Source organism: Schistocerca cancellata, chromosome 6 (genome assembly GCF_023864275.1).
Source record: "Schistocerca cancellata isolate TAMUIC-IGC-003103 chromosome 6, iqSchCanc2.1, whole genome shotgun sequence".
NCBI lineage: Eukaryota > Metazoa > Arthropoda > Insecta > Orthoptera > Acrididae > Schistocerca > Schistocerca cancellata.
In genome coordinates, this window is record NC_064631.1 from 691,181,268 (window position 1) to 691,204,028 (window position 22,761).

The 22,761-nt window shown below is 37.5% G+C and overlaps 1 protein-coding gene across 3 annotated transcripts in view; it reads right to left on the reverse strand.

The window, feature by feature from the left end:
• The window catches only part of LOC126191240 (voltage-dependent calcium channel subunit alpha-2/delta-3), a 792,714-nt gene that overhangs the window by 116,940 nt on the left and 653,013 nt on the right, over positions 1 to 22,761 (reverse strand). For all 3 annotated transcript variants that reach the window (XM_049932047.1, XM_049932049.1, XM_049932048.1), the window contains one exon: positions 15,132 to 15,236. In XM_049932047.1, coding sequence (XP_049788004.1) covers positions 15,132 to 15,236 — 105 coding nt within the window. The remainder of the gene's footprint in view (positions 1 to 15,131; positions 15,237 to 22,761) is intronic.

Genomic DNA, 22,761 nt, shown 5'->3' on the forward strand with positions numbered 1-22,761 from the left:
AAATTGTTCACTCCCATTCAGTCTGGTGTAATGAGGTTTTCAATCAATGGTAACATTGCTCTATCAGTAGAGCACTTACATGCAAATGGTAAAGGTCCCAAGTTCGAGTCTCAGTCTGGCACATAGTTTAAATTTGCCAAGAAGTTTCATATAACCACACTCTCCACTTTAGAGTGAAAGTTTCATTCTGGGAACATCCCCTAGGCTGTGGCTAGGCCATATATTCAGAATATCCATTTTTACAGAAGAGCTAGTCTTGCAAGTTTCTCAGGAGAACTTTCATCTTTGGAAGGTAGGAGACGAGGTACTGGTAGAATTGAAGCTGTGAGATGAGTCATGAGTTGTGCTCGGGGAGCCTCATCGACAAACCACATGACTGCAAAACGCAAAGGTCCTGAGTTTTAGTCTCAGTGTGGCACACAGTTTTTATCTTCCAGGAAGTTTTGTAATGTATTTTGTTTGCAGCCCATTGCAGAAAGTTATGAATAGGAATTACCATTTGGAGTGACATCTCATGGCAATGATGGGAGCACATCTTGATGTAATATGTTTACAACCAATGTGAATATTGTAAACAAATCGCATGCGCGCGTGTGTGTGTGTGTGTGTGTGTGTGAGAGAGAGAGAGAGAGAGAGAGAGAGAGAGAAGGACTCATTGCCACAATTTTTGTCATGGACTCTTTATGGCAGACATCTTTGCTGTGCCATACAAAGAATCATGTCCACATCTATGTTTGATTCAAGGAAGGCAGAAAGCTGAATGTTGAGTAATCTGCTGTATGTAAATAAAGCAAAGTTGGTGAAATAGGTTTTCAGAAAACATTTTACTTGTAGCATAAAAAATAAAACGCCTCATACTTTGAATTCATGTATTTTTTTGCTATGCAATTATTCTCAAACAATTGCAGGGAAGCCATTGGTTAAAATTACTTGATAATTTCAAATGGTAAGCCACACATCACATCCTGATGACAAGGTGGTTATGTTTTTGTTGTTTGTCACACTTATTATGATACTTCACAGTTGAGTAACTCAGTCTCCGTAGTTCAAAGAATATGTAGTGAATTAAGAGTGTGAATTGCAACTGATAATCTGGGGGACACAGAAACTGGCAGTCTGAAACTGCTGTCACATTTCAAAATGCATATCTCAACATTATTGTGAGGTGAATGCTAGGTTAAAAGGCAGAGTGAAAAAAAGCGACCCAACTGCGATTCAATTGCACAGCCTTTTGGTTCCCAGCCTTGCACTCTGTAGTTAGACCACCACACCTGATGTGAATTAGTTCCTGCTTGCTGTGTTCTTGAGGCTAGACCACCCCAACAGATGTGAATTAGGTCCCACTAGCTGTGTTCTTGAGGCATCCTGCTCTCTTGAGTTATGGGGGCTGTTTGCTAGGTGGCAATGGCATCATTTTTATGACTTAACTTTAATTCATGAATACTTCAGACAATTTGTACAAAATATTTATAAATTATACACAAAAACTTCCTCATAAATCAGATCAAACGCCCTACAACAGTTCCTGAAATTAGCCTGCATATACAGATGGACATGAGCAAATAACTTCAATTTAGATATACAGAGATTAAATTCCTTACATCACTAATACACAATCCTTTCTGGGTCACACTAACAATGAGTGATGTATAATGTAAATAATTGTTCATTCTAGCATTATATTTATGAATGTTACTGTTGTTTTCAAACTGTGCTTGATTGTTGGCACTCCACTTCATAAGAGAGTAAATGTATTCATGGCTGTTGTCCATGCCAAAATGTTTAAAGAACAGTCTACAGAAGGTTCAGAGTTGATGCCATATATTATTCCTAATATTCGCTTCTGTACAGTGAAAACATTTTTCCTCAGTAATGAGTTAAGCCACAGTAAGATGTGATAAGCCATTGGTGAATATACGCGGGAAAGTAAGTCAACTTTTTGACATTTTCATCTCCAAAAAATTATATTATCTGTAATGCAAAAGTTGCAGATCTCAAAAATTTAAGGAGATATGTAACAAATGACTTGCAGTTCAGGTTCCTATTAATTAATATAAGTACTTAAGAAATTAGAAATTTTGTTTGTTTATTGATTTCCCCTTATGCAGTATCTTGTAAAGGTGGGTCAGGCCTCATGCACTACTGAATTGCATGGACCGTGTTTTACCTAAATTCAATGACAGTCCATTTGGAGAGAACCAGTTATTATTATTCATGAAAATATTATTCACATTTAGAAATTCTGAAATTACCTTATCATGCCTGATTGTAATATCTGCATTGTCAGCAAAGAGAACTATTTCTGCTCTTTGGATAACAGGTGTTAGATCTGTCATGTGCAACAAGAACAGGAGAGGAACCAATATCGATTCCTGTGGTACACCTGTAGTGATTATTTCCCATTTTGATGATTCTGCTTCAATATGTACACTCCCCAAATTTCGTAATGTAACACACTGCATTATTTTAATCAGGCAGGATGAAAACCAGATACCAGCAAGATCCATCCTTGATACCATAATATTTTAACACATATAGGACAACACTGTGAAAAACACAATCAAATTCTTTCAATAAGTCACTGAAAATATCATTTGGTAGCATTTTATCATTAAGATTTCGTAGTATTTAATTTGTGAACTGAAAAACAGCACATCATTTGGAGAGATCCTTTTGAAATCCAAATTAAAACTAAGTATCTTATTTTGAGAGGGGTGTTATGGTTCTTGTACATGTATTTTGTTCCCAGTACTTTCAAGAAAGAGGTAATTAATGAGACTGGTCGGTAAACATTAATCATTGTCTTACTAGCTTCCTTTAAAGGAATCTGACAGTAGCATATTTTAGTCTCCAAGGAAATATCCCTCATGATAGCGATGTGTTATTTATGTGACTGAATATTTGAAGATGAGGATATTAGCACTTTACTTGAGATACTGCCAACTCTGAGAGTTTTTGGTTTCAAGAGAGGTAATTCCATTCTTAATTTCTTTGGCAGAGCATGGGGTGATTGTAATTTGACTGTATATATGAGCCATTCCTTCTTGAATACATTCTATTGCTTTATACCTTGAACTTTCCATGTCAATCTTCTGAGTTGCTTCAATGAAAATTTCCTGTATCCATGATGTGTACAATAGGAATGCAAAATGTTCTTTGACTGAAATCAGTCACACAATAAAGAATAAATTTTATAAAACACAATCAACAAAAAATAGTATTAAATATGTTGGCTGCCGAACTGCTATCATTTATTACTTGGCTGTTTTTTTTTTTTATTAATAACAAAGTCCTCACATTCCATAACTCATTTCCCAATTTGTCTTTTAACTATTGTGTGTAAGATTTAATTTTCTCAAGCATCAATTCCAACAAATTTTCAGGAGGACAAATGTCTAATGTTAGGTATAGATCACTCTCCAAGCTCTAGAATAAAAGATTTCCTTATAGAACTTGACAAAGCTATTAAAGTACTACTTGACAAAACTATTGAAGTATTTCCAAACTTAATAGTAACTGGTGACCTAAATATAAATATGTTGAAACAGAGAGCTGTACAAAATGTTTTCATGGTGTCGTAAATACATATAATGTGAAGCTGGATGTAAATAGTCCAAAACGGAGCACTGGATCATCAGATACAACAATATATCATGTTTTTACAAATGTACCTTTAAATAAACTGAAAGTACATGTAATTAATATAGGTACTACAGATCACTGTGGTCTGTTAACTGAGATACAGAATAAGAGAACTGAAGCTGGAAATATTGTTGTAGAGTGTAGGCTGACAAATGCTGGAAATCTCAATAGATTGGAAATGTTACACCGTCCGGGTTATCTGGATACTTCCCATTAACACCAACCTGTCAGAACTCCGGAGATGGGAACTTGCCTTTCAGCATATCCTCTCTTCTCGCTATCCGCCAGGCCTCAATCTCCGCTAATTTCTAATTTCAATTTGCCGCCGCTCATACCTCACCTGTCTTTCAACAACATCTTTGTCTCTGTACTTCCTCCTCGACTGACATCTCTGCCCAAACTCTTTGCCTTTACAAATGTCTGCTTGTGTCTGTGTATGTGCGGATGGATATGTGTGTGTGTGCGAGTGTATACCTGTCCTTTTTTCCCCCTAAGGTAAGTCTTTCTGCTCCCGGGATTGGAATGACTCCTTACCCTCTCCCTTAAAACCCACATTCTTTCGTCTTTCCCTCTCCTTCCCTCTTTCCTGACGAAGCAACCGTTTGTTTCGAAAGCTTGAATTTTGTGTGTATGTTTGTGTTTGTGATTGTAAGGTTTAGCATTTTTCCCTGGTAAATTTTGAGATCTCAAGGGTAAATAAAGACATAAGTTGATAAAAAATGTAAGGACTTTTGTTTTTCTCCCCATGTGAGGAAAAATCTTAAGTACTAATATCATCATCTCTTGTAATGAACTGTTTTTAGATGGAGAAAGCAAGGAAGTGGTATATGTGTTTCATAAGACCACTGTTGTTATATTATTTGAATAAAATGAAAAACATTTGATGACAAAAATATGCTTTTCCTTGGAATCGCAAGACAGATTTAAATTACCTTAACGGATTTTAGAAATAACCTCAGAAAAATATAGGTTTCTTGAAAGAAGTGGATAAGGCAGGGAAGAGTTGTGTAAACCAACAGTATAGGTGACCGCCTATAAACTGTTAGTTCTACTATATTCGTTATTGTCAGTTACTACCCACTGTGTTGTGTCTATTATTTTACAGGTATGTGTGATTTTTATTTCAAGAAATATACGAGTATGTAGCATACAAACTGCCAGCAGCTGCCACAATTTTCTTCTTCTCATCATCCATACTTCCTAATATATAAAACAAGTTTCAAAGCACCAAAATGTACTAGAATAAATAAAATATCTATAAAACCCCACACTGTGCAATGACTTGTGGTGAGACAGTCACAATTCCAAAATCCATCGCTTGTGGCCTCTGGTCTGACGAGGAACACTGCAGTCCCAGATCCATGGATAAACCATGAAAATCCACTGTATTATGCCACACACAAACAGATCTGACCTGTGGGTAGATCAGTGAGACTAGATCCCATAGGCAGGGCTTGCACATTGGTGGGAAACGATGGGCTTCAGATCGCCAGAAATGGCCTGCTGTTTTGGCCCGTCGTGGAAGTCCACTCATGTGGCCAGCTATTCACGTGTCACAGATACCATGTTGATGAAATGAGACCACAGTGACCCATCCATGCAACAGATAACTGGTGCAAACGCTCTGAGAATCAGTACTAATGAGAATAGGTAGCAACTCACCATAAAGATGATCGCTGAGCCGCAGACAGGCATGTAGAAAAGACAACCACACTCTTAAAAAATTAAGTTTTGGCCACCATAGCCTTTGTCAGGAAACAAGAGCACATACACAATCACACAATCTGTCAGACGTGCGCACTTGACCGCTGTCTCTGGCTGCTGCATCAACGATCTGAGAATCAGATCCAAACAAACCACTCCTCACGCCTCCCTGCCTCTCATCGGCACCTGATGGGCTAGTGGCAAGAAGTGGTGGCAGCACTCACTGGAAGCTGAGGGGAGTGGTAGGAAGGAGAGAAGCAGTAAAAATAATGGAGCAGCGAAACGGCGTCCAGCCAATGACAATGCACAACATCTCATAACCAAACCATTTAATCTACTGAGACAAAAACGAGATTTTTCCAGTCCTTTTCTTTTATTATTATTTTTTTTTCAAATTTCCCTGATATTTCCTTGACATGCTTGAAATTCCCTGATTTACAGAACTTGTAGCAACCCTGCAAATCAAACACCTTTCAACCGTCTAATTCCCAAACTGATGTTTTACTGGGTTACCAGTTTTGGTACCTACAGACCTGCTGACTGACATTAGGAAGATCCCAACCTTGGTTCTGGTCAAATGAGGGCCAGCATTCAAAGACTGATTTCTGTAGATTTCTGATACAGCAATCACTTCAAACATCAGCTGCCGACCACTTCAGCATGATGTTTGAAGTGATCTCTGAATCAAAAATCTACAGAATGCTGGCTCCTACTTTGGCCAGAACTAAGGTTGGAATCTTCCTATACATCAGTCAGGGAGCCTAAAGATGGCATAGTATATTGCCAAAACTGGTAGTCCAATAAAGTAACAGTTTGGAAATTAGATGGCTGAAAGATTTGACATTCTATACTGAATAGCCAAGGTCCAGCAACCATCTCTGAAAAGATGGACATACAGAGACTTTAGTTGTTCAGAGTTGAAGGATGTGAAAGGTAGGCAATAGCTGAGATTTGAAAGACACACTCCATTGTTTCTTAATCTGTGCATTGAGCTTGCAATAAAGGAAACCAAAGAGAAATTTGTAAAAGGAATTATGGTTAAAAGATAAGGAACAGAAACTGAGAACTGCCAATGAATTTTTAATTCTGTTAAAGACAGCAAGGGGTCTGTAACATGAGATAGACAGAATGGAGAGTTCTTGAAAAGAGGTTATGAGATAAATATCAACAAAAGTAAAACACCAGTAATGGACCACAGTAAAATCAAAAGAGGTGGTTCTATGGAAATTACATCAGGAAATGAGACACTAAAATTAGAAGTGTTTTACTATTTGGGCAACAAAATAACTGATAATGGTAAAAAGCAGGAAGGATATAAAATGTGACTGGCAATAGTGTGAAAAACTCCTCTGAAAAAGGGAAATTTGTTACAACTGAATGTAAATTTAAGTGTTAGGAAGTCCTTCCTGAAGGCATTTGTTTGGACTGTAGCACTGCACAGAAGTGGAATGCGAGAAATAAATATTCAGACAGGGGAGAACAAAAGCTTTTGTTGTGTGTTGCTACATATCTGAAGATAGTTGGGAGGTTAAAATATAGCATAGCTTGGGCCACAACTGGGTGTTAAAAAGACTACTCCAGTATAGGTCATGCCTCAATTTTCTCAACACACCAGCCATCTGTCACTCAAAAACCAGACTCTTTGCATATTAGAACAATGTACAGATGTCCTGCTGCCTATCCTTTGACTGGTACTGCCTTCTGTTGTCAATTTCTAGAATTACATAGAAAGAAACATTAGCAAATGTGACACCTACAGTAATGAATAGTTGAGCCAATATGTTTGCATTGATGTAATTTTGTGCTTGTACACATTAGGTTTCACAGTTTGCTGTAACTGCTACAAACATGTCGTATTTGTTGAGGAGCGAGAAGTTTTGGAAGCTCAAGAGGAAAACATTGCTCAATAACTCATGTCACATTTTTTTTCCGGAGGATGATAATACTTTCTGTCATCATTATTTTAAAATTTGTAATCTATCAAAGAACTAAAGCTAATATGAAAAATAAATCTTGAAGTTTGGTACTTTTTTAGCATGTCTTACTCTTGAAGACACATGAATTACATATGTGCCAGTAACACTTTAAATAACTGGCTTCCTATGCCCACTATTCTTCTGAGTGTCCAGTTTCCAAAGTGTTAAATGAATTGTGGAGGAAAAAAAATTATTGCACAATTTGACTGAAAGAGTGGATCGGTTGATTGGGAACATCCTCAGCCATCAACAAATAGGACATACAGAAGATGGCTATGAACAAAAGCATATCACAGATGTGGCTTTCATTGATGTCATAGCAGTCTACGATACAATCAATCATAAGAAACTGATAACAGAAATTTACATTTCAGTGAAACATTATAGACTGACACAACTCACCCATTGCTTATTACAAAACAGACAATTCTCCATTACCCTACAAACAAAAAAGAGATGATAGCGGGCCCAGAAAAATAACCTTTCCCACTGAAATTGTCTCACTTCACTGCTGTTTAATGTACCAATGAGTAGGCGATCAGATCTGAACTCTATTCCTTTATCTATGCAGATGCTAACAGCTATCATTATTCAGGAAAAAACTTTCAAAAGGGTGGAGAAGAAACTAATGACAGCGCTCAGGAACTTAACTGTTAATAAACATCCAAAGCCAAACCCTGAAAAAAGATAAGTTTGTGCTTTCCATTTGTACAGCAGAGAGGCAAAGAAAGAACATATTGCAACAATGAATGAATATCACGCCTTACATTGTGGTAACCTGAAACATTTGGGAGTCAAGCTCAACTGCAGCCTTATCTGTAAAGAAGACTATGTACGTACAAAAATGAAAGATATATCTAAAAAGAAAGATGATGAGACTTACCAAACAAAAGCGCTGGCAGGTCGATAGACACACAAACAAACACAAACATACACACAAAATTCTAGCTTTCGCAACCAACGGTTGCCTCGTCAGGAAAGAGGGAAGGAGAGGGAAAGACAAAAGGATTTGGGTTTTAAGGGAGAGGGTAAGGAGTCATTCCAATCCCGGGAGCGGAAAGACCTTTCCTGACGAGGCAACCGTTGGTTGCGAAAGCTAGAATTTTGTGTGTATGTTTGTGTTTGTTTGTGTGTCTATCGACCTGCCAGCGCTTTTGTTTGGTAAGTCTCATCATCTTTCTTTTTAGATATATTTTTCCTACGTGGAATGTTTCCCTCTATTATATACAAAAATGAAAGTACGCACCCAGATAAACATAATGCAAAAGCTGGCAAACAGCAGATAGGGAGCACAACCCACAGTTTCTCATTCATCTGCTCTGTCTTTGCCTTTTCTGTTGTGGAATATGTGGCCCTAAGGGGGGCAACTATACTCACACAAAACAGGAAGTGTAGCTCTGAACAAGACAGGTTGTATCATTACAGAATGTCTTTGCTCTACCCCTATAGATTAAATAGATCAGCTAATGGTCATAGCTCTCCCAGAAGTAAAGAACAGAATGGCTGCAGAGGTTGGAAAACAAAAACCAGAGACAGATCCCAGACACCTTAGGTTTGGACATATTCCAAAGGTGCTGAAACTGAAATCAAGAAATAGCTTTTTACAATCAAGTGAAGCAACCCCGTTATTACCTAATAAATGCTTAGTAGAACTGTGGCAGAACTAGTCTCCACCTGGCCCATGGAATACACCAAAAGAAGAATTTACTGTGGATTTCAAACTTTCTTATACAACTTGGACAATCATAAATCACTTAAAGATGGGCACATCCCAGTGTAAAGAATATTTGAAAAAATGGGGTCACATTAGCACAGTTGAATGTTGTTACTGTGAAGAATTACAAGATGCACTCCACTTACCAATGTGCAGGAAGTTGGATGAATATGAACCATGCTCTATACATGACTTGATCACAGCAAATGCCAAGACTATTGATGCTGCTATTTTGTAGACTATATTTTGGTATTTGAACACCTCATAACCATGGAGGACAACATTTTCATTACAATACAATATATTATAGCATTATTTATTAAATTTTAACTGTATACTTTTTAATTGAAGACTTGGATTTGTGAATGAAGTTTGTTTCAACATACTTATAATAATAATAACTTCAATATACTTATAATAATAACTATAATTTTATATTTAAAAAGAAAGATGATGAGACTTACCAAACAAAAGCGCTGGCAGGTCGATAGACACACAAACAAACACAAACATACCCACTATAATTTTACTTAATTATAACTTTACTTACTGTATGATGTCTTGGATATGAATAAATGAATGATCTGCCAATTTGCTACTTGACACAAGAGTGAGGAATAAAAGTTATAGAGGGAGAACACAACTTCATCACAAAAAAGCATGTTAAAATGGATGTAGGTTGCAGTAATTATGCAGAGATGAAGCAGCTTGCACAGGATAAGTACTATGTGCAGCTGCATCAAACTAGTCTTTGGATTGGATAATACAACAACTACTGTATAATTTTATGATCCACAAAATCAGAGGACATTGGCATGATCACAGAAAGTACCGACAGGGCAATTTTTCTTGTTCAGGTCTACGAGAACTGAGTTTGTGATGTTATATAATGCTTTTTTAGAGTATTACTTTACAGAAGTCTAACTGAGCAGATCTTGAAAGATTATTGTCATGACACAGCCTAGAGGTTCAATATTCTTTTCTGAACTACCTGTGCAAACATATCCGAGAACATGAAATAAAGGGGAGTCTATAATGTAGAGTTCATTTGCTTATCTCCTCTATTATACATGAGAGTTACTACCACTATTTTCTGGTAATATATCTTGATTCACAGGCTGATTACAACAGTAATGAAAGGGAAATGCTAACAAGTCATCACAACATTTCAAGACTAGCTGAAATACCATCATAGCCAGAAGAGTTACTGCTTGGCAGTTACTTAATTATCTTTGTGATGAATATTATGGTTGAGGTGGCAAAAGTTGTGTCTGTTAATGGACTTTGCAAATATGAGAATGAAGTCTTTCATGAAGGCATTGTTGTATAAAATATTCTTTGAGTTCTTGCCACATCAGTTCAAGGTAAAACCTCGAGCTTTCGATGATTACTTTCGTCATCTTTGACAGGAGTAACTGACTAACAAAACTGCTGCTGTGGTGGCCTTATATAGCACATAAATGGCTTCCAACTGTTTGGTAATGTCATGCTGTTGCAGGTGATGTCAACTTCTGCACTGGTGGCAGCACCACTTCGCTCTTAAGGTAAACATTGTGACAAATATCTCTTGCTCTTGTCTGCATCAAGAGCTCACTTCCATACACTGTTAAGATTATATCTACTGATGTGATTGAAGATTTTCTCACACACTCTTATTTATACAGCCCCTTTAATTACATAAAGCCAGTATATGGGGGCCTGGGACAAAACTTTTGTTTCTTCAAACAGTATTTTATGTCTTTTTATGAAGCTGTGCACAGCAAATACAGATTTCTCCAGTTCTCAATTTTTAATGCATCGTTGATATTCTGCACAGTGGTCAGAAATGGTGCAGATCAACTGGATGATGTAATTGCTACCACACTCACAAAAGATGTTGAAAATCCTAGGATCCTTAGGCCGAGACTGTCCTTAACAAGGTGCAGCACCTCCTTTATCTTCTTAGGAGGTCGGAAAATAGATCTGATACCTTGTCTCGCCAGGACCCTGCCTATTTTGCTGGATATTGTGCCACAGAAGGGAAGGAATGCAGTCCATGGCTCATAATGTGAAGGTTCAACATTTTTACATTTCCTTTTCTTGGAGAATACCAACTTCATGCCATGTACCCCATACTCGTTCTTTTGGAACACATACTTCAGATGAGTAATTTTGGAATCCAAGTGGTCCTTGTCAGAAAAAGTTTTTGCTCTGTGTATTAGCATATTTAAAGCTGCTCTCTTCTAAACTGGATGGTGCTAATTCTCAGCATTAATATATAAATCAGTTTGTGTCAGCTTGCGGTACACTGAATGTCTGAGATGTCCATCCAACTTTTGTTGTACCAAAACATCTAAAAATGGCAGTCATCCCTCTTTCTCTGTCTCACTGGTAAAGTGGACGTGTAGCACATACAAATGCCTAAAATGGGGCCCAACTCTGTCATACAGCAGAAAAAGGGTGGAGCTCCTAAAGAATTCCAGTCTATCATGGAATGTCATCAAAATTCTCTGAGAACAAGCTCCTAGACATCCTAGGCTGTACAGACTACCTAAAGTCCACAAAGAAGGTATTCCATTATGGCTTACCTACAGGCTGACTAAATATTTAACAAAGCTAATGACTCTAATGGCTGGTCGCTGTGAACATCAGATCGAAAACACTCAGATGTTCATTGAGAAAGTAAAACAGATTAGAGTTGGCCCAAACGATATTTTAGTCAGCCTGGATGTGGTCCCACTATTTACAAATATTCCTGTGGAGGAAACACTGAAACTGTTGGAAGAACATTTTCCACCTGAAATGATAAAATTATTCCTACTTGTCATGATCACCACCTTCTTCTTGTATGGCAGTGAATTTTATGAAATGATAGATGGAATGGCTATAGGTTCTCCATTGTCTTCACCAATGGCCAACTTTTATATGGACCATTTTGAGGAATGTGCATTAAATTTGGCTCACCTTCATCCATCTTCATTTTATCGCCATGTTGATGGTATGTTTATGGTCTGGCCACACTGCATAGAAGCTTTTGAGCACTTCGATAAACATATGAACAATATGCACCCAAACATCCATTTCACTACTGAGACAGAGAAAAAGGAAAGACCACCATTTTTAGATGTTTTGGTACAACAAAAGTTGGATTGACATCTCTGCCACTCAGTGTATTGCAAGCCAACGCACAATGATTTATATATTGCCCTGAGTTTCCACCATTCAGTGAAGAAAAGAGCAGGTTTAAATATGCTGGTACACAGGATGAAACCGTTTCTGATGAGGACCAGATGGATGCCAAAATTAGTCATCTGAAGTATGTGTTCTGAAAGAACAGCTATGGGACACATGGTATTGAATCAGTTTTCTCCAAGAAAATGATGAGCCATCCTTTGCATTCCTTCCCCTCTGCAGCACTACATGCAAGAAAATAGATAGAGTCCTGTGAAGACAAAGTATTAGATTTATTTTCCGACTTCCTAAGAAGACAAAGGAGGTGCTATGCCCTATTAAGGACAGTCTTGGCATTAGGATCTCCGAGATTTAGAACATCCCTTGTGAGTGTAGTAGCAATTCCATCGGTCAGTCGATCCACACCATCTCTGACCACCTTGCAGAACATTAACAACATATTAAAGATTGAGAACTGGAGATATCTGCTGTTGCTGAGCACAATCAAACACAAAATAATGTTTGAGGAAACAAAACGTTTGTTCTAGGCTCCCATATACTGGGATTCTGTGATTAAAGAGGCTGTAGAAATAAGAATGTGTGTAAAATCTTCAACTGTGACAAAGGGCCAGAGATATTCATTGCAATGTTGACAATACAGTGGGAGCAGTGGTGTCACAAGCACAGATGTTGACACCATCTGTGTCCCCATGACACAATTATTGACCAATCAGAAGCCATCTTTGGGCTATACAAGGCCACCACAGCAGCAGTTTTGAGAGTCAGCTGCTCCTTATGAAGACGATGTAGGTAATCATCGAAAGTTCAAGGTTTTACCCTGACCTGACATGACAAAGAGTTCAAGAATGTTTTATACAATATGCAAAACATGTATAAGTAAATAATATGGATCTGTTTTTGTTTACACATTTTCTCTTACTGTTGTTTCAGCTGTTGCTAGGAAGGTTTACCCAAATTTAATAGCCAATGATTTGAATGTAATATCATCTATCTCGCAACTATTGTCGGAGCGGTGACCATAATTTGTGTTACCAAACTTATTCGTTTCATGACTAATAATCATGCAAAATGTCTTTGCTGTGTTGATGGAATTTTGTAGACTTTCTGGATTTCACTTTTTGATGGCATGGTTTAAAACCTTGGAGAATTGTTTGTTGTGCACATGTTAATTTTCAGAATGAATATTTAACTCCACGGTAGAGTGTGTGCTGTTTTGAAACTGTCTGTGCTGGACCAGGACTCGAACCCAGAACCTTGCCTTTTGTGGTCACGGCTCCTTCTGCCTCAGATAACGTAGCATTAATCATTACTCTTTGTCAAAACTTAAATTCTGCCCCTACTTCTGTCCTACTTTCCAGCACACTCTCCAGAACAGAGAGAAAGATACAGTCTTAAAACAGTCCCCTAGTATGTTACTAAGGCTTTTATTCAAGCTATCCTTTCTTTCCAGGGAGCTGGTTCTGCTAAGTAGGCAGGAGAGCTTCTGTGTAGAAGAGAAGTATTAGCAGTATTGAATCTGCAAGAATGGGTCATGAATTATGCCTGGATGACTGTCTGCAAGAGAACTGCCTCCTCAAAAGGAAAGGTTCTGGCTTCTAGCCCTGGTTGAACACAGCTGTCAATGGCCAGGAAATCACAGTGCACACGCCACTGAGTACTGAAACATAATTCTGAACACAATCTCGTAGGCTGTGGCTACACAATGTCTGTGTGATATTTACGATTTTATGAAACTGTACTTTTCCCTTCTCGGCTAAACTGAATTGAAGTGTATAATTAATTACTGAAATTGACCAAAATGGTCAGACAACCCTTTTATTATAGAGCTCTTGTCTATTCATTAAAGACAGTTAGATTCAGAAATTAGATTTTCAATCACTGTCAAGTTATTTACTTCTCTTCTTACTGGACATTATAAACTCCAAGTGCCCTCCATTAGTACTATACAGGCTGGGGATGTCTTGAATTTTGAAGTACAATGAGTTCTCAGTTACTTCCACTATGACATTTTGGTACCCTCTGTAACTGCCTTATGTTATATCTACAGTAATGTGACACTAACTTGCATCCCTCTAAGTGTATTTGTCCAGTTTCTGTGACTTCCACAAGACGTTTGTTTTGCATGACATATCTGGAAAGAAGAAAGTAAGATGAGGGTTTAACATCACGTCGACTACAAGCTCATTAGAGATTGAGCAATAGCTCCTATTGGGCATAAATGAGGAAGGACATTGGGAATGTTCTTTTTCAAACAAAGCATCCTTGCATTGTCCTTAAGCAGTTTAGGAAAATGACAGGAGTCATACATTGAACGACAGGACAGCAAATCAAACTGCCATCCTGCCAAACCTGAGTCGAGCATTTACTACTGCACCACCTTACTCACTCACATCTGTAGAAATGCCTTTCGACAAAAGACAACAGTATAGCTCTTTTTCCAGACCGGCAGATTTTATAACATTAGTACCTTTTTGCAAGTGAAGATGTTCGTTAAGCTATTTTAAGGATATATACAATACAGTTAGTGCCTTCATAATGCAAGTGAAGTAACACAGATGATAGATAAAGTAATGGACAGACAATTTATAATAGCAAAATCTTTTCATTTACACACTTCATACTTCATTATACATTGCAGAGGGCTCTATTTTATGGTACTTTGGCTTGGAACATTGTGAATTAACCAATTAAACTTAACTAAATTCTGTATTAAGCTGTATGATTTGCACCTGTTTTAACGCAGGCAAGGAGACACAATGATTTCATGGACGGTGTGACATAAGGTAGTGAATTAGTGAGCAATCATTTGGACTAGTTATCCTAAATGATACCCCCAGAAATATTTTTATACTGTATGATAGTATTTTGAAGAAGTGTTTACAAATAACTTGACAGCACACTAGAAGATTGACATCATGACTTACGGTTGTGAGGAATCTTGAGGCCCCACAATATCATCCCACCGAGTCAAGCCACTGCGAGTTGCCACAAATGCCAGCGTCACTCCAAATCGTTGTTGGAACTGCTTCCTGTCATGACAGTACAATAACTCATTTAGTTCTAATATCAAGAAAGTAACTCGATCTATTTACACTGTTATAAACATGTGATCATAATTTCCTTTTGAAAATTGCAGACTTTTAACATTACTGTACCAAAATATGTGAGAGAAAAAAATCATGAAAACAATGTTTATACTCACAGAAGGAAAATTTACCTGAAACACACATTACAGAGAAAAGAAAAGAAAAGTATAACACAGGTTAATACTTAATTCCTTTTCAAAGCAGCAAAATAGTTACAAAATGTCACAGTTATTCAAACATTTCAAAAGTTAAAGCAAATAATAATTTGAATGCTAATTTGCTGTTAACACATACATAAAATGGGATAGAAGTTATTACAGACACCACCCTGGAAATAAAGTATAATTCCCAATATGTATTACACATTTAATTATTAGTTTTGCTGGAAGCATGAAGCATAAAACTGATTGTAATTCAAATTTTACTTAGCAAAACCAAATAACTAATAGTACTAAATTAATATTGGCAGCAAAAACAGCAGCAGTATTAATACCAATGAGACAACTGGTTGGTGTCTGAAAATATCAAAGATATGCACTGTCAACAAGAAACATGGCTGGCTTTTTATGTACTAAGAAATATAGCATTTCAAGAGCTTTTAAAAGTAGACTGAATTTAAACACACTTTTGTGAAAAATTAATAATTACAGACTTATGTTCATGATAACTGCAAAATCTTGAGTACTGGCTCAGTTGCAGAGGTTACAGTGTGCATATGTATGATGTTGCTCAACCTGGTTCAAATACCACTGGTGAAACAAAATGTTCATTAGCTGTATTTGAACAGCAAAGATATAAGTTTCCTTACCACCAGACTCTGTGTACTTGTCCAGAGTGGAAAAAAAAAAATCTCTCTCTACAATATCACACGGAATGAGGGATGACACACTGTTGATGTCAATAAATGACACATGTGAACCAACACATTTCTGCCAACAAGTTTTCCACACTTGGGAGCACCTTGGATCTCCTTTTCATGAAACTCCTTCAAGCAGAATGTCTAAGTGCTTTGACCACAGGAAAGCCTCAGGACACTGTCCTTTGAAAGCTGTTTCCACTCAGAACAGGGGAAGTCCACCGGGGCCACACTGGAACTGTAGGTGAGCTAGGAAACTGTTGTGATGTAGCTCTGGGCCAGGCTGTTGCTGACCACAAAGCAGGTGTGGCTCTGTGCACTGTTGTGGTGCAGCTTCCAGTTGGCAGTGACGCCCAGCCTCACTTGGCTGACTATCTCCTTCCGTCTTTTTAGCACCACCGATGTGGTCTGTCCCTCAGGTGCAAATCGTGGAGGACCACGCCCTTAGTGTCAAAAAAGATAATGAATACAGCTTTGGCATCTGACTCATTCATTCAAACCCTTTTGTCATTTGGCACTTCAGCATTTGTCTTGGGGTCATACTCAAAAATGGACATTTCATTGGCAGTTATCACATTATACAAAAACCTGTGGTATATTTGAGTGTGTTGTAAAAGATCTTGGCAAATATGCACATTGTTTTACCTATGGCCGTCAGTCAAAACTTTTGGGATGAGTTCAGCAGATTTTTCTCATCTACAAAATCTGGGTAATTATGGTGTGCAGAATCTTTTTACCAATTCCTACGCCATTTGTGATCATTTGAACACTTCACAAATTTAGACAACACTCTATGGAGTGCAGTGATCTGGTGCTAACTTTGACTAAAACCACAGGTGAGCTTGCAATAACGTTTGTTTATTATTATCGGTTTTGGCTTATGTTAAAGCCATCCTCAGATACTTTTGGGCCCCTATGGCTGGTGCTGGCGGCTCCTCAGTTTTCCAAGTGATACCATGATTGTACACTGCACGTAAGTGTATGATCGTTGTATCACGTGGAGAACCATGGAGCCACCAGCACCAGCCACAGGAGCCCTAAAAATATGAGGATGACTTTAACATAAGACGAAACCAATAATAGTAAAAATATTTCATTGTGATCTAGACTGTTGTTTTAATCAAAATTTGAACACTTAACTGTCAGTCCGAGTTTGATACATGCACACATTGCACAGAGTCCTCAAGGCAGGAGATCTACAGGGGGACTGTCTTCCACACTCTCTTGAGCATCTTCGAAGCACTTGTTCCATCCCAAAACAACAGATTTAGATAGGCTTCCACTGGTGAATACTTGCTGGATCATCAACAATGTTTCCATAGCTGATATTCTGAGTCCCACTCAGAATTTAATGGTGTAGTGCTTTTCAATATAACATTTCATTTTTAAACTTATACCAAGACTGTAGATGTGTACACCAAAAGTACAACATGTAACACAGAAAGTTGTACAGTAATGGCACTAAGTGTGTTTTAAATGTGACCTTCCTCTCCACTGAATCCTTCTGGCATAATTATAATGGTATGCACAATTGTTTTAGAGGAAAATGTGACTCATTGTTTTTATACAAAGCCTTTATACGTAAAGAATAAGATCTCAAAAATATGAATTGATAATTTATTTTATAATACATTCTAGGAGAACCTCTGTCTTTAATAGACACCGAACTATGTTAGTATTGAGAAAACATTAAAGATGAACACTAAAGGGAACTGCACAAAACTGGCTGACTTCTTCCAAGCTTAACCAATTGTGAACCGTTAAAAGAAAAATTGCCTTCTGACATAAGTCTTTCCCAGTTCTGGATACAAAACCACTGACAATAATGCAAACAAAAGGTATCATAAAATAAATTTAAAACAATAAAGCTGCTGGAAAAGATGGCATTACTGCTGAGGAACTGAAGTGATTCCACAGAATTGGAAATGTGCACTGATACACCTACTGCAGAAAAAAGGTATACTCTTTTATTGTCCGTACATCAAATTCTTTCTAAAGCAATCTTAAACCACTTGAAAAACAGATTGAGATCTTAGCAGTGATTACCAAGCAGGATCCAGGAGAGGTTGCTCATGTGCAGAACAGATAAGTGACCTGCAGGAAATATAATGGTTTTATTGATAAACCAGCCCAACTAGCCCTCCCCTTGGCGGACTTCAAAAAGGCCTACGATTCTCTCAACAGACAAAATGTTTTCATCACACTTGAAAAGCTCATAATGCACAGGATTCTCAGAGAACTAATCTGTCATGCTCTTACGATACAACATTAAAAGCAAAATCATTTCGTGAAATCTTTCAGCCTTATGAGATGTGCACAGATGTTCATGAAGGAGACGGCCTTTCTCCACTGCTTTTTACCTTAGTTCCAGACAAAGCCATAAGAGAAAGGGAAAAATACATCAAAGGTACATGAGTTCCAGATAAAAAAAAATCAATATTAAATACTTAAACTTCAATGACAATTTACCAGTTATCACTAAGACTAAAGAAGAAACTAAATATGTGATAGAAAAACTACACAAGATGGTGCCAAAAACAGGCCACCAGATATCTTACTTGAAAGCACATTACATGGCAAATCAGCATCAGAACAGAAGAAAAGTTTCACTGAAAATGGGTTTTGTTGTTGTTGTTGTTGTTGTTGTTGTTGTCTTCACCTGAACTCTCTCTCTCTCTCTCTCTCTCTCTCTCTCTCTCTCTCTCTCTCTCACACACACACACACACACACACACACACACACACACACACTTATTTCCTTCCAATCAGTGTATCCTTGGTGTCTCAGAATGTGTCCCATCAACTAATCCCCTTCTTTTAGCAAAACTGTGCCACAGATTTCTTTTCTCTCCATTTCTGTTCAGAACCTCCTCATTAGTTACATGATCTATGCATCTAATCTTCAGTATTTTTCTGTAGCACCACATTTCAAAAGCCTGTATTCTGTTTTTGTCTGAACTGTGTTACACTTCCATACAGGGTTTCACTCCAGACAAATACATTCAGAAAACACTTACTACCACTTAAATCTAGATTCGATGTTACCAAATTTCTCTTCTTCAGAAACACATTTTTTTTATCCTCTCTACTTCAGCCATCATCAGTTACTTTGCTACCCAACCCAAATAGCAAAACTCATCTATGACTCTTAGTGCCTCATTTCCTAATCTAATTCCCTCAACATCACCTGAGTTAATTCGACTACATTCCAGTATCCTTTTTTTGCTTTTGTCAATATTCATCTTATATCTCCCTTTCAATCCACTTTCCATTCCATTCAAATGCTCTTCCCAGTCCTTTGCTGTCTTTGACAGAATTACAATGTTATTGGCAAACCTCAACATTTTTATTTCTCCTCGCTGAACTTTAATTCCTAATCCAAATTTTTCTTTGGTTTCATTTACTGCTTTCTCAATATCCAAACAATAATGCCTGGGATAGGCTACAACCCAGTCTCACTCCTTCTCAACCTCTGATTCTCTTTCATGCCCCTCAACTCTTATAATGGGCAACTAGTTTCTGTACAAATTGTAAATAGCCTTTTGCTCTCTGTATTTTATTCCTGCTACTTACATAATTTCAAAGAGAGTATTTCATCAACATTGTCAAAAGCCTTCTCTAAGTCTACAAATGCTGTAGAAGTAGGTTTGTCTTTCCTTAATACATGTCTTAAGATAAGACATAAGGCACTGTTGCCTCATTTCTCTGGAAAACACACTGATCTATCCTGAGGTCAGCATCTATCAGTTTTTCCATTCTTCTGTAAGTAATTTGTGTTAGTACTTTGCACCCATGACTTATTAAACTGACAGTTTGGTAATATTCACACCAGTAAGCACCTGCTTTCTTTGAAATTGGAGTTATTTCATGCTTATGGATGTGTGAGGGTATTTCACCTGTCTCATACATTTTCCACACCAGATGGAAGAGTTTTGTCATGACTGTCTCTCCCAAGGCTATCAGTAGTTCTGATGGAATGTAGCGGACTCCCAGGGTCTTCTTTTGAAACAGATCATTCAATGCTCTGTCAAATTTTTCTGGCAGTAACATGTCTCCCATCTCATCTTCATCTATGTCCTCTTCCATTTATACAATGCCTTAAAGTTCATCTCCCTTGTATGGCCCTCTCCATACTTCTTCCACCTTTCAGCTTTCCCTTCTTTCCTTACTACTGCTTTTACCTCTGAGCTCTTTGTATTCATAGGGCTATTTCTCTTTTCTCCAAAGAAGACCTCTAAGTTTCCTGCAGGTGGCATCTATCTCGCCCCCTCGTGAGATACGCCTCTCAATCCTTATCTTTGTCCTCTAGCCTTTGGTGATAAGCAGTTTTGCACTTCCTGTCAATCTCATTTTTCAGACATTTGCATTCCCTTAAACTGCTTCATTTTTATATTTACTCCTTTCATCAGTTAAATTCAGTATCTCTTGCGGTATCCAAGGCTTTCTACTAGGCCTCATCTTTTTATCATTTGATACTCTGCTGCCTTCACTTTTCCATCTCTAAAAGCCACCCATTCATGTTCTACAATATTTTTTTCCTTGTATTGTTTAATGCCCCCTCTGAAAGTCTCACCAACATCTCGTTCTTTCAAATTTTATAAGGATATCCTTCAAATATCTTGCAGATATCCTATTTCCATTAGGGATACACAGTAGTGCAAATACAGAAAATGACGTTTAACTTCCAAAGGCTCTCAGAGGCATGTGAACACACTATAACAAAAAATTAAAATCATGCACCACAAAATTGCAACATAATGAGCAGTAGGTATTGGAAGGTACTATAAAGATACAGAAATTGAAAAACAGAAGCAAACAATTACTGAGGAAATATATGGGCTTAGGCAAGAAAATGAAATCTGGATGAAAAGGAGAACACTTGATCTCTACCACAAGATACTTGAAATTTTATGATCATATTTACAGAATGGCCAATAACAAAGAACCACCAAAAGATTACTCGATATTATTAACTCAGAGAAGATAAAGAATTGGCTGATTGGAAGAAACCAAGGAAGATTTACATGATATGAACACCACAGAAGACATTGTAATAAGACGTCACCCTTTGTAATGCTTAAAAAGTTTTACATATCAGTGGAGACGCTTAAAAAGAAGACTGGCAAGAAATAGTCAGAAGGATGGAAGTAAAAACATAGTAAATTCCTAGAGAAATTTTGGGAGGATAACAAGGCAAATCCATCAAGTTGTATGTCACCTTTGCACAGTCTATTTCAGGGGTTAAAATGAAGAAGGAAGAGGAAAAGTTGCTTCAGGAAATGACCAATGAATTAAAATAAAGTAATTGTCAAATTACAGATGGGTTGCTGGCTATATTTAACAGAACCTTTTCCTGTGAGCCAGATACTGAAGAAAAAGCAGCAGTAGAAAGTAGCACTTGATAATGCAAATAACATTTCTGCTATGACACTGTATTAAATTTTATTTGCTTAATATCGTGCAGCTTCACTTAAGAGGAACAAAAATGGACACATTCAAATCTGTTATGTGCTGAGAACAGGAGTAAAGAAAAACGTGTCCTAGTACAAACATTTTGGGCAAACATAAATCCAAATGAGTCTCGCTGTGGTCAAGGATGTGTGTGTGTGTGTGTGTGTGTGTGTGTGTGTGTGTGTGTGTGTGTGTCGTCCTACCAGAGAAAGAGCAACAGTTTGAAAGCTGGTATAAATAGTTTGCTGTTGCATGTTTCTATGTGACACAAATCGGGCAGTTAGAGGTGAGGGGTTGCCTTTCCTTTATTTGAAATATTATAAAGTCCAAATTTCTGTATTCCCAGTGATACTTATACTTCTGTTAAATAAAAGTTGCTATGATGATAAGGACAAGCTCACATGAAGAATTAACATGCTAAATTTCTGTAAATATAGACCACGTATGGAATTAATTTGTTAAACGAAAAGATTAGTGGAGCAGAATAGTGGAATGATGTCACAGAAGCCATCTGTGCAAGTGGTCAAAGTGTAGCCAGTGAGAATAGAATGAGACATGAAGTAGTAGGATGTGATGTCAGCTACTGGAGGGGCTGCTGGCAGCCACAGCCACAGCCATGCAAGACTGCACTCTGACGCTCCACCTGAAATTATGAGTGTTCACTGTTTGTGTCATTTGGTGTGATTATGATCAGACAGGTGTTAATCTCGAGGGTAGTGACAGGTGCCGTTTGCCTGACAGCACCTTCAAATCCACCCTATTTTATCAAAGACTAATTTCAGAGTGGAGTGTTTTATCTGCTCATAGCTGTGTAGCAATGGCTCATAGTTCTACTACTGTATTTCACACATTATACTGAATACAGCTGATTTTGCAGTACAAAAAGGTACCTGGGGGATATTGATTTATATCTTTAATTCTTAATGCAAATGTAAAATTTGACATTTCCACTTCTTTCCAAACTTGCTTTCAAAATAATCAAAGTATTAGTATCTTTGAAAACTGTCTATCACATTTCATTACAGTGTCTTTGGGGTTTAGTTGGAGTAATGAGTGGTGTTGGTTATTCAATGATGCTGTTGTACTTTTGTGGTTTTCAAATAAATGTTTCATCTCAAAAACTGGCATTTGATGTTTTGTCAACATGATAACAGAGTGTGG